This window comes from Delphinus delphis, chromosome 3, assembly GCF_949987515.2.
Source record: "Delphinus delphis chromosome 3, mDelDel1.2, whole genome shotgun sequence".
Taxonomy (NCBI): Eukaryota; Metazoa; Chordata; class Mammalia; order Artiodactyla; family Delphinidae; genus Delphinus; species Delphinus delphis.
Window position 1 is genome coordinate 21,414,334 of NC_082685.1, and position 13,566 is coordinate 21,427,899.

The window sequence follows — 13,566 nt, forward strand, 5'->3', positions numbered from 1 at the left end:
GATCCATTATGTTTTGCTGATGATGGGATGCCGGGTGTGAGAAAAAGTCAAGGGATATTGGCCTGAGCACCAGCAATATGGCTTTGGAGAAGATGGCAGGAGGAATGGGTCTGGGGGGAATTGGGAACTCTGCTTGCTTTGGCCGCTGAGTGTATAATAAAACAGAGTTGCATGCAGATCCAGCTGCCTGCCAGACCCTCTCCCTGATATCCCCCAGGCACCACACACTCAGCTTGTCCAAAATGCAACTCCCCCTTTTCCCGGATCTGTCGTCCAGCACCCGCCACCCTAGCCAGCATCCTGCAGGCCACCCCCACCATCACCTCTTACCGCCAGCTGGTTCCTGTTAGTTTCCCTCAGACCTCTCAATCCTGCCAACTCTTCATTCCCACAACCTTCGCTGTACCATCTCTCATCTAGACTGTTGCAGAGAAGGGGCTGGGTAAACGAATGAAGAATTAGATGAATGAGAGATTGAATAAATGATTGGGCAGCCCCTCCCCTCCAGCCTCCACACCATCCCTGAGCAACCTTTGAAAACACACATTTCAGACTGTGTCCTTTCCTTGACTGTAAACCATTCCCATCTCCCCAGGGCCTACACAGACATAAACTGGTGATCTGCAGACATATTTTGTTTGGGCCACATACTGGTTTTTTTTTTTTAATCTTGAATTAATTGGGACATTTTACAGTAAACTTCTATATTTCCCACTTCTGACTGATACTACTAAGATGCATTTCTCCAGGGCAGTACTTGGCTGATGGAGTATGGCTCCCCCTTTAGACAGGGCATGTGCTCTCCACTTTGCCTTAGTCCCCACCACTCCCTACTGTTCTGTACCCAGTCTGTTTCCCTCAATTAAATTACCTACCTGGCTCCTATGGCATCAGAATTTGTGACCCATGGCCTAAAGGAGAAAAGTATAACTTCTAGGTAGCATGTTGCATGGGGTGGGCTGATAAGGGAGGGGTGATGGTAGATGGAGTGGAAAAGTTAGACTGTGGCCAAGTTGTGAAGGGCCTTGAATGCCATTTTAGGAAGCCTTACCTTTATCCAGAGGGCCACTGGGAGCAGTGAAGCAGGGGAATGACATAGTTGGGTTCATGTTTTTAGCCCAGACCCTATGGGCAGGAGGGGACCAGACAAAGGCAGAGAATGTGGTGAGAAGCCCCACCTGCTAGAAAGAGAGTGAGAAGGAGGAGGGCCAGATGGAGGCTCCTCCCCACTGGATCCCCTCTGAGTCTGAGTCTGCTCTCTCTGTGTTTCAGAACCAGACAGAAACCTGGGGCCCAAGCATGGTCATGAGGGCAGTTGGGCAGCGCTGAAGACCCAGCCTGGCTCCAGCTGCTTCGAAAGGACTCCAGCCCCCCAGGACCCCAGCCCACAGCCCTCTGCTGCCCACAGGATGGGAGCCTGGGGGCTGGGAGCCCGGCCATGAGGGACTGCTGCCCCTCCCAGCAAAAGGCCAGCCCTGCGCCCCCAAGGCACACCCCTGCCCAAAGCCCAGGCATGGACACAGCAACCCCACTGGGGCTGGGGAAAGGGCATCGTGCTCTGAGGGCCCTGGCAGGAGTTTGGCCTTCCCCTCCCTGACCTGCATCCCTCCCCAAGAGGCAGCCGCCAAGGAGACATTAGGGACACATGGAGCCTTGATCTCAGGGACACCAGAAACCACCTTCTCTGGGAAGCCAGAGCCTGTGTCCTCAGTGAAAACTGACCCTTCACCCTCAGAAAACAGAAATCCTATGTTATTACAGAAGATGGATTCCAAGTCTTCAAAGCAGGCAGATTCCATTTCCATAGGAAAAGAAGATGCCGGGTCCTTGAGGAAGGCAGATCCCATGTTTACAGGAAAGACGGAGCCTGTGGCTTCTGGAAGGATGCATCCTGTGACCCCAGAAAAGGAGGATCCTGGATCATTGGGAAAGGTAGATCCTGAGTGCTCCAGCAAGGTGGATACAATGTCTGCAAGGAAGGAGTATCCTGTATCCTTGGGCAAAGTGGATCCTGCATTCCCAAAAAAGGAGGAGCCCAGGTATTCAGGAAAAGACCTTCAAGTGTCCTCAGAAGAGGTGGGTCCTGCATCTGCAGGAAAGACAGATCTTGTATCCTTGGGAAAGAGAGATCCTGAGCTATCTGAAAAGGTGGATCCCGTGTCCTTGGAAAACACGGATTCTGCATCTGTAGGAAAGACAGATCCCGGGTCCTTGGGTATGCTGACTCCAGGGTCATCAGGCAAAATCAAGCCTGTATCCCCTGGAACAGTGGCTCTGGGGTCATCTGGAAGGGTGGATCCTACTCACTTAGGGATGACAGAGCCTGCATCTATGGTTAATGCAGAAACCGTGTCCTCTACAAAAGAGGACCCTCAGTTCCTGGGAAAGATGGATCCTGCCTCCTCAGGAAAGCAAGAATCCATGTCTATGAGAATGACAAAAACCATGTCTACTGGACAGGTGGATACCATGTTTTCAGGAAAGATGGATCCTACATCTTTGAAAAACATGGACCCTGTGTCTTCAGGCAAGACGGGTCCAGTTTCTTTGGGAAAAGTGGATCCTGTGTCCTCAGGAAAGCCAGAGCCCTTTTCTCCTGGACAGGCAGAACTGATGTCTGTGGGAAAGACAGAAACTGCATCCTCAAGAAAGGAGGACCCAGTGTCCTCCAGAAAGGGGGATCCCATTTCTGTGGGAAATACAAAAACATCATCTTCTGGAAAAGTGAATCCTGAATCATCAGGAAAGATAGACCCTGTGTCCTCAGGCCCAGCGGGTCCCCCATCCTCTGTAAAAACTGAGACAGTGACTGGAGGAAAAGCAGATCCACTGTCTTCAGAAACGTCAGGTCCTGTGGCCCCTGGAAAGGTGGGTCTCATGGCCTCAGGGAAGGCTGATCCCCCGACCTTGGGTAAAGTGGACCCTGTGTGCAAGGGAAAGGCAGAAACTGTTCCCCCTGGAGACATGAACTCCGAGTCTGCAGGAAAGGTGGCCCCCACGACCCTAGGAAAAACAGTCCAGGCATCCTCGGGAAAAGCAGAAGCTGTCCCAGAGGGAAAGGTGGATCCTCTGCCTCTAGAGAAGGGCAATCCTATGAACTCCACGAAGGTGGATCCCGGGGCTTCAGGGAAAGCAGAACCCAAGTCTGAGGGCAAAGCAGAAACAAGGCCCCCTGGGCAGGAGGGCACTGCCTCATCAGGAAAAGCAGAGGCTAAATCTTTGCAGGAGAAGCCGCTGACCTCGGAGAAGGGGGATCCTGGATCCTCTATTGTCTCTGGGAAGTTGGAGCCTGTAGCCCTGGGGAAGACTGACTCTGCGCCTCAGGGAAAAGGGGAACCCCCATCCTCGGGGAAGCAGGCCCACCTGACCCTGGAGAAGGCGGAGGCCTCCTCCTCCAGGCAGGCAGATGACAAACCCTGCGGCTCCGCTTCTTACCCCGCGGATAGCGGGGGTCGCGTGGAGCCAGCGCCACTGCCCAGCTCCGAGGCCTGCAGCCTTGGCCAGAAGGACCCGGCGGCCACTAGGGCCGAGAGAAACCCGGGCCTGGAGGCCGTAGCGCCGTCGCCGGGGCCGCGAACTCGCGACAACTTCACCAAGGCGCCGTCGTGGGAGGCGAGCGCCACGCCGCCACGCGAGGACGCGGGCACGCAGGCGGGCTCGCAGGCCTGTGTGTCGGTGGCCGTGAGCCCCATGTCTCCGCAGGACGGCGGGGGCGGCTCGGCCTTCAGCTTCCAGGCGGCGCCGCGCGCACCCAGCCCCGCGCCCAGGCCGCCCTCTCGCCGGGACGCGGGCCTACAGGTGTCACTGGGCGCCGCTGAGACGCGCTCCGTGGCCACGGAGCCCATGACGCCGCAGGCCGCCGCGCCGCCCGCCTTCCCCGAAGTGCGGGTGCGGCCGGGTTCCGCACTGGCAGCCGCCGTGGCGCCCCCAGAGGCCGCTGAGCCGGTGCGCGACGTGAGCTGGGACGAAAAGGGCATGACGTGGGAGGTGTACGGCGCCGCCATGGAGGTGGAGGTACTGGGCATGGCCATCCAGAAGCATCTGGAGCGACAGATCGAGGAGCACGGCCGCCAAGGGGCGCCCGCGCCGCCGCCCGCTGCGCGTCAGGGCCCGGGCCGTGCGGGCTCCGTGCGCACCGCGCCCCCAGAGGGCGCAGCGAAGCGCCCACCCGGCCTCTTCCGCGCGCTGCTGCAGAGTGTGCGCCGGCCGCGGTGCTGCTCACGGGCCGGACCCACGGCCGAGTGATCTGCTCCCCTTTTGTACGCCCGGGTTTCCAACCTTCTCAGGCTCCCTTCTTGACCCCAGACCCCTAGAAGGGATCCCCTCGACGCGTGACAGGCCTCCGAGGGGCGGGCAGCCTCTAGGGTCTTATCTTGTCTTTCCAGCCCCCTCCCCTCCTAAACACACAAATGAACGCCCTCTACCCGGCTCCCTCGTGGTCATGAGCCCACGAACCCAGCCCTGACACCCCACTGTCCCCTCACAGCCCTCAGTTCCACCCCCTCCCGGTCACACTGGGCAACCTCTGGGGACCCGCTCAGCACCCACGCTCCCAGCCCTGAGAGCTGAGGCAGGCTCCTGAGATGTCCAGACTGGTGCACTGTGGTCTCCAGCGGCGGCCAGGTCCCCAGAACGGGAGAGACTGTGTACAAAAACCCCAAGTGTGCGAGGATTGACATGTGAGACCCCCCGATGTGCAAGGCCCCGGGTGTATGCGAGTGCATGTCCATGCAGCGGGCTGGCCCCATGGCCTGGGCATCTCTTGCATGCTGGTAGTTGTCCCCAGTTCCTGTCTCCCCCTCACCTGGCCCAATCCGCAACCCTATCCCCACCCTCACTGGACACTGGTCCACAATTCGTAGATAGGCCAAAGGCAGCTGCAGGAGTGCCCTGGGGGCGCAGCTGAGTCACAGAAAGGGGAGAGGGCTCAGACAGGTCCGGGGATCAGAGTCAGAGGCTCACAGACAGCCTGGGTGACAACTGGTCTTGGGTATTGGGGGCAGGATGGAGAGCTCATTCTACAACCACAGTAGTCCCTGAAAGACCACCCTCTCCAGCCCTCGGTCCCCCAGTGCTGTGAGCCCCACAAGTCCCTTGTGACAACTCAGTTCCTGTGTCCCACCCCTCCAGCCGCGGTTTTTGGCTACAAACTGTCACAATATATACATTGGTAATAAAATACTCCCCCAACTCTTGTCAGCTGTGATTGGCTACAAGCAGACGGGGGTGGAGCAACATGATATCTTATTATGTTCAGGGAGGGGTAGGTATAATTTGGGGGTAACAAGGCTCTTCCAAGGTGACCCAGAAGAGTGGGGGCCCATGTGGGGCTCTGTGGCCAGGGTCCTGTGGCAGGGCCCCCATCACACATCTGTGGTATTCAGGCCAGTGTTGGTGAAGGCCAGCTCCTCCTTCTGCTGTCCACGTGTGCCCACCTTCATTCCTGACAGCACTCTGTTCAGGGGCTCTGGATCCGGCTCCATCAGACTGTGCAGGGGCTCATTCTGTGGGAAGAGGGAGGGGAGGTGTGAGGCCAGGGCCAAGATGGGGTGATCTCCCCAGTCCTTAGGAGAGTGGGTGGCCCTCCAAGCCCACGACCAGATGGCTTCTTGGCTGGGGCCTCAGTTTCCTGACTCTGTCCCAGAAGGGGCCATGGATACTGGCGGTACAGATGGGCTCAGGTGAAGGGGAGGGCCTAGGGGGTCTACTCTGGCCTTTGCCCACCCATGGACATGGTGGCATTTGGGTGTTCTGCCCAGTCCTGAACGATGCCAGGCCCTGTGTCCTGTGCCAAGGAGTCAGTCCAGCACAGTTCCTGTCACCTGTACCTCACGGCAGGCACCGTGCTGGGCACAACCATCCATCACCTGAGGTACCCACAGGACCCCCAAGGGAGGGATCATGTCCTCCACTTTACAGATGTGGAAATTGAGGCTCGGAGCGCTCTCTGGCCAGGAAGGGACAGAGCGGTGTTTGGACCGCTGGTCTTGCTGGCTCTAAAGCCTGTCCATGGCTCAGCGCTGCTCCTGGTTGAGTTTGGCAGGTCCTTCTGCCACCCCAGAGGGACATGTCACACCCAGGATCCCGCCTGCAGGCCATCATGGCACACACTCTCTCGTCTCCTGCCTTTCCTCTTACCCCTCCCCATGTGATGTGTCACACCCTCACAAGAATCCCTCCTGTGGACCAGCCAGGCCCCAAGACTCAGCTACTCCACCACGTAGACACCCACGGGGACAGAGCCTCCACCACCTCCACCCTCCCCAGGGCACACTAAGGGCTTTTTCCAGACTGGGACTGTTCCAGTCCCTGGTAAACAGTGGAACACATGAGGGGCCCCAGGAGGGACTAAACGTTGTGCCTGAGCTTCCCAGAGCCCTCTACACAGATCCCCAGTGGGAGCAGTTGGCGCAGTACAGCCCAGGAAGTGCAGCCTGGCCCGGGAGACAGGATACCTGGGTTCTGGGCTGCCCTGGCCTTGCAAGCTTTCTGACCTTGGGCAGCTCAGCACCCCTCCCTGGCCTTGGTTGCTTGAAAAGTTTGGATTGGATGGGCCCTCAGATCTCACAGACCTTCCACACAAACATTTACGGAAGTCTTAGGTGAGTCAGGGCACCAAGGGATCTGTGGAAGGAAGCCCCACCTGCGTTCCTCACCCAGAGACCCCAAGGCCCACCTTCCACTGCAGGAGTTGGGGTGGAGCCTCGGGCAGCTTCTCAGAAACTGAACAACCCCCTGCCCTTGCAGGATTGGCTCTTTCTTGGCTTTGAAGACTCTTAGCGGCCTGGCCCCCTCTCCCTTTCCAGACTCTCAGAGCTCCCTGAACCTCCTCAGCCCACAGGTCCAGCCCCACTGCTGGGGTTTCTGACCCCACTCCCCTCTGGGGGTCAGCTTTGGCCTCCACCAGGGCCTACCTGCTGGGTCACAAGCTCCAGCCCACAAGACTGTTCCCTTCTGCCTCAGTTCCCCCCAGATATGTTTATTGGAGTTTTTGCCCCAAACCGTCTTGAACCAGAGATGAGCCATCCACCCAGAGGCCTCCTGCACTGCCTGGCAGCCTGGACCACCATTGATGACCCCCATCCTTGGGGGTCCATTTGGAGGCCTCCATGTTACAGCCAGGTCCCTGGGCAGCATTCTGATATTTTAACACCCACGAGAGGCTTTGGTTGACCAAATCTTTCCAAGTAAGGGGTCCTCAAGGGAAAATAAGTCCTGACTCATGAGGAACAGCAAGGGACCCCCTGGAAGGGCAGGGCCCGGCTGAGGGCAGGACCCAAAGTAGGGTGGATAAGGTGAATGGTGGGTGGATATCCACCCCTACGCACGCATGCGCGCGTGTGCGCGCGCGCACACACACACACACACACACACACACACACACAGAACCGCAGACTATAAAAGCTCAGTGGGTCTTAGAGCTTCTACTCCAGTGGTGGTTTTCAGAGTGGGAAGGAGAGGGTAGTTCCTTCTGGTTCTGGCGTCCCATCCCCCATTCAGCCCTCTGATCTACTCTCCTACTTTCGTGGTTCTCACTCCTGCCTGCACATTAGAACCCCAGAAGCTTTAGCAGCACCTTCCTGCCCAGGCCCACCCCAGCTATCTGATCAGAATCTCTGAGCTGTGACCTGGCATCCTCAGGTCTAAAGAGCTCCCCACGTGATTTCAGTCAGCAGCCCAGGCTGCACAAATGCTTGGTCTAACTGAACCAACTAACCTATTGAATAAATGATGGTATTGTTGTTCATCTGAGCCTACCTTTGCTCCCTGGCTAGATTATGTTCATCTCTGGATCTCCTCCCCCCGCCCCACCAGCTTTTATATAAAGGATATAAAGGGAGGGAACCAGATTCCTGACCACTCGTTTTATGCCAGATCGTTTTCATACCCACTCTTATTTCATCCTCACAGGAGTCCTGCATATTTGGTGTTCTGATCCCCATTTATAGATGAGAAAACTGAGAACCAGAGGGAAGAATTCACCCACCCAGGGTCACAGTTAATGAGTAGAGGAGCAAGGATCGGGCCCCATTCCAAAGCTGTGGGGTTTCCCAGGGCCAGATGCAGACACACCCATGGCAGCAGGAGGTCCCTCGAGCTCTGTCCTGAAACCCACCCCTTCAGAGAAGAGCCCCAAGTCAGAAGCCCCAGGCACCAGCTCATCCCCCATCTTGCCTTGATTTCCTGCCTGCTATTTTCCAGATCCACAGAGTTGTCATCCAGGGAGTTGAGGCTGAAAGGGAGATAATGGAGCTCAGAGAGTTGGCAGGCCCAGCCCTCCCTGTCTCTGACCAACAGCTACCCCTGCCATCACCACCACCATCACCATCACTACCTCGACTGCCACCTCACCACCACTACCATCACCACCACCATTACCACCATTGCCATCACCACCATCATCACCACCACCACCATTACCACCACCATCACTGTCACCACTACCACCATCACCACCATCACCATTACCACCACCATCACTGTCACCACTACCACCACCACCACCACCATCACCATTACCACCACTGCCATCACCACCATCATCACCACCACCACCATCACCACCACCATCACCATCACCACTACCACCATCACCATCAGCACCATCACCATCACCATCATCACCATCACCACCATCACTGTCACCATCACCATTACCACCACCATGACTACAACCAGCTACAACCAGCACTGCTCACCTGACGTGGTCCAAGTCACTGGAGGAAGACTGGGACTCGAAGCCCAGGTCCTTGGTGGGGAGGTTCAGCACGGGATTGGCACTGGAAAGAAGGCCCAGTCAAGCGACCATGGGCCTCAACCACCCCATGGGGCCTCTTACCCATCCTTCGACCCCCACTTACCGCTCAGTGTTGTACACATTAGTCCCGGGGATGGCAGATACTGGGGGCATCACCCCCGCCGCTGTCTTCCGGGCCTCCTTGGAAGCCTTCATAGCCCGAAGTTTCCGGTGGTAGCTGGGGGAACATGGCGGGGGGGCATCACTATTTTCCCTGCACACCCACTGTGTGCCCAGTGCAGGCCCTGAGAGTGTGACTTCACAACAACCCTGACAGGTGGGAGTGTTAGCTCCATTTTACAAAGGGTACAAGGAAGAACCAGAGAAGGGAAATGATTTGCTGAAGAACACGCAGCTGACCAGTGGCAAAGCCTAGAATCAAACCCAGATGTGGCTACTGGCTTCATATGTATTGGAAAGGTAAAAAGAAGCAGCATTTATTAAACATATAGTATGTGCCAGACAGCTTGCTCGGTATGAGATGCACATGGTTCCCTTGAATGCTTTGAGGAATCTAGTGTCATGCCCATTCTGCAAATGAGGAAACTGAGGCTTGGGGAGGGGAGTTTAACGTACCCAAGAGGTCATAACGGGTCACCTGGGATTGAATACAGATGTACCTGACACCTAAACCCCAGGTCTTTCTACCCCTCAGATATCTTGGGTGGTGGGAGAGGCGAGGTTGAAGACACAGGGGGTGATGGGAGCAGCACCTCTTCTGGGTACACACGAGGACCGTGGTCATGATCACAATGACCAGCAGCAAAGCCACTCCCAATCCTATGATGGCGTTATGGAGCGTGTCCGGCAACTCTGACTCCTGGCTCCCCTGGGAGCCCTGGAGAAGAAGGATTGTGATGGGGGAGGATGTAGGGTCAACACCCCCCTCCTCACCCCCGCTGTTACCTCCACCCTGCCGGCACTCACCAGCACCACCAGCCCCAGCTGCAGCAGCTTGGTCAGGGAGTCCTGGTCATTCCGAATCATCCTGGCCACAGAGCCCCGCTCAGGCCCGAGGGACGTTGGCATCCCCCAGGCTTCCTGCTCACCCTCCTTCCCACCCCAAGGGCAGCCCCACTCACACACTCAGCTGATCAAGGGTCAAGGCTGACCCATTTGAGAAGACAAAGTAGGCATCGAGGTAGGAACGGGCTCGGGCCCTGGAATGGGGCAGAGGTGAAGCCAGCAGCGCAGAACCACCAGACAGGCAGGCCCCTCCTACTGCTGGTCCTCTCTTCTTCGCCCCAACCACCGGTCGTGTGGGCACTCACCGAGCCATGGATTCTACGTCCTGAATGTTCACAATGTAGACAGTAGTCCTGGTTGCCTGGACAAGAGCCCTGCAAAGGGGGCAGGTGTCACAGAGGGCTGGGGTAGGGGCCTTAGCCCAGGCCTGTGGCCAGGGCTGTGCCAGTGGAATTAGGGATTGTGTGAGGGGCACCACCTCTGGATAGCTCCATTGGCTAAGCAAGTTGCACTTCTGTGCAAATTAGACAAGGATGCCCCTTCCTCTGGGACTGGGTTTCCAGTTTAGCAAGCAGAGTGCCCTTGTGCAATGCACAGCCTTTGCAACTGTACATGGCAGCCCTATTTAGGCCTGTCTTTGCCCAGGCAACCATAGGCTTCTGGGGACAGGCAGAAAGGAAGTGCAAGTACAGGTACAGGTACAGGTACAGGGTCAAAGACAAGGACACTACCTAATGTACTGTGGTAACCTAAATGAGAGGGAAGTCCAAAAGGGAGGGGATATCTGTATGTGTATGGCTGATTCATTTTGTTGTGCAGTGGAGGCTAACACAACATTGTAAAGCAACCATACTCCAATAAAAATTAATTTTAAAAAAAGACAAGGACAAGGTCAAGTGTGGGTCAGGGACAGGGTTAAGAGATATGCCATCCAGGTTTCTGTCAGGGACGAGGCTCCCAGACCGTGTTTTTCCCTACAGGCCCCTCCCAGCTCCTCAGACCTACGCCTTAATCTCTTCCGTGTTGGCGCCCACCTCCTCCTTGCTCATGGAGAACTGCAGCCTCACACGGTAACTCTGGTCCACAGTGAAGAGCTACAGAAAGAGGGTAGGGGGAAGATGAGGCACAAGGGACCCAGGGGTTGGCAGAGGGCACTAGGAACTGAAGGCAGAACCCGACACTCACATTTAGGGTGATTTTGGCTTCCTGGGCAGGACCCTCAGATGGCCTGTCCTGGGCCTTGACCGTCACTTGGTAAGTTCCTTGGAGAGTGGAATCAAGGTTGGTCACCAGCCTATGGAAGGTAGGAGAGCAGAGCTCAGTCCTGAAACCCAAGCTGAAGTCTCCTTGGAACCTCCTGGTACACCTCCCAGGATGAGGAACTCACTGCCTTGAGGTCCTGCTTGGCTCCCCCCACCCCATCCAGGGGCTGCCCACAGTTACTCAATGTTGCCAATGAACACGCTGGCCTCCAAGGAAGTGGAGACATGGAAGAAGCCCTGGAAAGGGATCACGGCCCCATCCTTAGAGATGAAATCCACTTGGAGGATGGAGAACAGGATGGCCCCATTGTTCCCTGAGTCATTGTCTCTGGCCTAGGAGCAAGGGCGAACAACAACTGCGGACCAGGCCAGGCCAGGCAACCCTCCATCCCCAGCAGGAGTCTGAGGCTAGGGTGGCCTGGGAGGCTGGTCCCCATGACCTCTATCAGCCTTCCCCAGGCCACTGACCAAATGCTTTAAACAAACAGTGTTTGAACAAGTCCCTGCTTCTGGCGCCCCAGCTCAACAGGTCATTGCCCAAAGTCCCTCCCGTGTGGAAATCCCACCCTGCTCTCCCCCGCCCCCACCACTGCCACACACACACACACAAGCTCAGGGACACTCAGATTTCCTGGGCACCTACTGTGTGCCAGTCACCTTCCCTTAGATCCCTCGTTTCAGTACTTGCTAACATGAGTACGAATTCCCCTAGTGGACCACAAAATGATGGGGGGAAAGGGCACAAGCAATTTTATTCATTCTAGTGCCTTTTAGAGAAGAATATAACCAACACACAGAGCTGTGAGTCCACTGACGTCACTTTTCAGGATGAGGCCAAAGCTGGTGTTTATGTTTCAAAAAGGAGTCAATTTAAAGAAAATTGTTCAAAGCCATGGCCAGACTCATGACATTAGAATGCAATTGGCTGAAGACTGGAAAACTGAATGTTTAAGCCTAGAAAGAACCTAGAGAGGGAGAATCACTATCCCCCTTTTATGGGAGAACGCTGGGGTTCTGAGAGAGACCCTGTCCTGCCCACAGGCACACACAGCTCTAAGTGGGGAGGGCCAGGCCCATCCATCTCCACACCTGTGCCCTTTCCTCAGCACAGGGCGTGACGCCCACGTATAACCCATCTCTTAACCCTAAGGAGTTACTGCAAAGAACTGACAGCTCCTTGTCCAGGAGGGAAAGTGAGTTCCCGAAAGGTATGGCAGCTCCCCAGCTCAGTAAGAGGCCCAGCCAGGCCCAGGCCCCAGGGCTGTGTGGGAGGCCACACTACCCGCCCCCCCTGCATGGCATAGCTGCCACCCTCTAATAAACACATAAATGCCATAAAAATGGAAAGTATTTTTACAACTTTGCTCTGAAAATTATTTAATACGAGGAACTTGTTTAATTTACCGTTACTATGGTTTCTCTGTAATACTCCAGAATTCTGGTGTAGTGAGAAAACCACTGCAAGTGATTTTTACGGTCATGAAATTTTTATGAATACTACATTTAACAGTTAATGGAGTTTAATCATATCAATTAAGCAGGTGTTCATTTCCATTCTGAGGTTTTCTTTTCATATGTCGGAGCCAATAGATTTTCTTTCTAGCGTTAAAACATTCTGGGGGCAGCTGAAGGACCTAAAGGCCTAGGCCCTGTGTCTCCTGGAGCTAATGTGAATGACAACATTTGGAGCCAAGGACTTACCTGGACAGAAGCCACCTGCTGGTTGGGTATCACAAGTTCTGGGATGATCACTACAGGTGTGGACAGGAAGAGGTCAGTGGGGTCAGGACCAGTGCCCAATTGGCCAAGTGCCGACCGTAAGCCCAGCTCAGGGCTCACCCCACCAAACCTGCCGTTAACCTCTCTACCACCAGAGACCCCCCATTACAACTACCCCTAAGCCGTTAGTTAGCAGGTCCTCCACCTCTCATTGTGCAGATGGGGAAACTGAGGCCCAGAGAAGGAGGGCCTGGCCCAGGGTCAGATGTGAGTTGGGACAGAGCTGGGGTGAAAACTCAGGTCTCCCCTCCTGTTGAAACCCTGAGGGAGAGGCAGGGTTGGAGGCCTTCTTCCCTTTCTAAGTGCACACCTGGGGTCTGAGGAGCATCTGTGGGAGTTGCCCAAAAGTAGTCCTGGCAGAGTACAGTGTGGGTGGGGAGGGAGGACCTTGCTGCTTACCAAAAGTCTTATTCTCAGGCAGAAAGTAGGGTGCATTGTCATTCACATCCTCGATGGTGATGGGGAGGCTTCCTAGGGGGGAAATGTTGGCTGGTCTTGGTGTCTAAGCAAAGACCTGACCCAGAAAGTCTCATCCTCAGTCTTGCTCCTAGCAGCCTCCCTCCCATGCATCACCCATGCTCAGTCCCCTCCCCTGCTCCTGACTCAGGATGCTGACTCAGTCTCCTCTGGCCTTCGTAGGAGGGAGCATCCTCCCCAGACCTCAGAGAGGAGAAGCAACTTGTCCAAAGTCACACAGCAAGAGCAGTGGGCCAAGACTGAGCCCAACCCAGGTATGTCCCACCCGACCATAACATTATTCTG

At 55.8% G+C, this 13,566-nt stretch overlaps 2 protein-coding genes across 2 annotated transcripts in view; one reads left to right on the top strand and one right to left on the bottom strand.

Moving 5' to 3' along the window:
* Positions 1-1,315: 1,315 nt before the first annotated feature.
* On the top strand, positions 1,316-4,322 carry GPRIN1 (G protein regulated inducer of neurite outgrowth 1). The gene is given in 2 exon segments (XM_060008333.1): positions 1,316-1,514; positions 1,517-4,322. Coding segments are annotated over 2 exon segments (2,805 nt in total). The 5' UTR covers positions 1,316-1,438; the 3' UTR covers positions 4,246-4,322.
* Positions 4,323-5,363: 1,041 nt separating this feature from the next.
* The window catches only part of CDHR2 (cadherin related family member 2), a 37,132-nt gene continuing 28,929 nt past the window's right edge, over positions 5,364-13,566 (bottom strand). Inside the window, exons 20-32 of the mRNA XM_060008332.2 lie at positions 13,204-13,275; positions 12,727-12,776; positions 11,207-11,358; positions 10,949-11,057; positions 10,769-10,857; positions 10,069-10,137; positions 9,880-9,957; positions 9,725-9,785; positions 9,511-9,635; positions 8,862-8,975; positions 8,700-8,780; positions 8,176-8,233; positions 5,364-5,504 (exon numbers count right to left, since the gene is read on the bottom strand). Of these exons, the coding sequence (XP_059864315.1) occupies positions 5,364-5,504; positions 8,176-8,233; positions 8,700-8,780; positions 8,862-8,975; positions 9,511-9,635; positions 9,725-9,785; positions 9,880-9,957; positions 10,069-10,137; positions 10,769-10,857; positions 10,949-11,057; positions 11,207-11,358; positions 12,727-12,776; positions 13,204-13,275 (1,199 nt within the window). The remainder of the gene's footprint in view (positions 5,505-8,175; positions 8,234-8,699; positions 8,781-8,861; positions 8,976-9,510; positions 9,636-9,724; positions 9,786-9,879; positions 9,958-10,068; positions 10,138-10,768; positions 10,858-10,948; positions 11,058-11,206; positions 11,359-12,726; positions 12,777-13,203; positions 13,276-13,566) is intronic.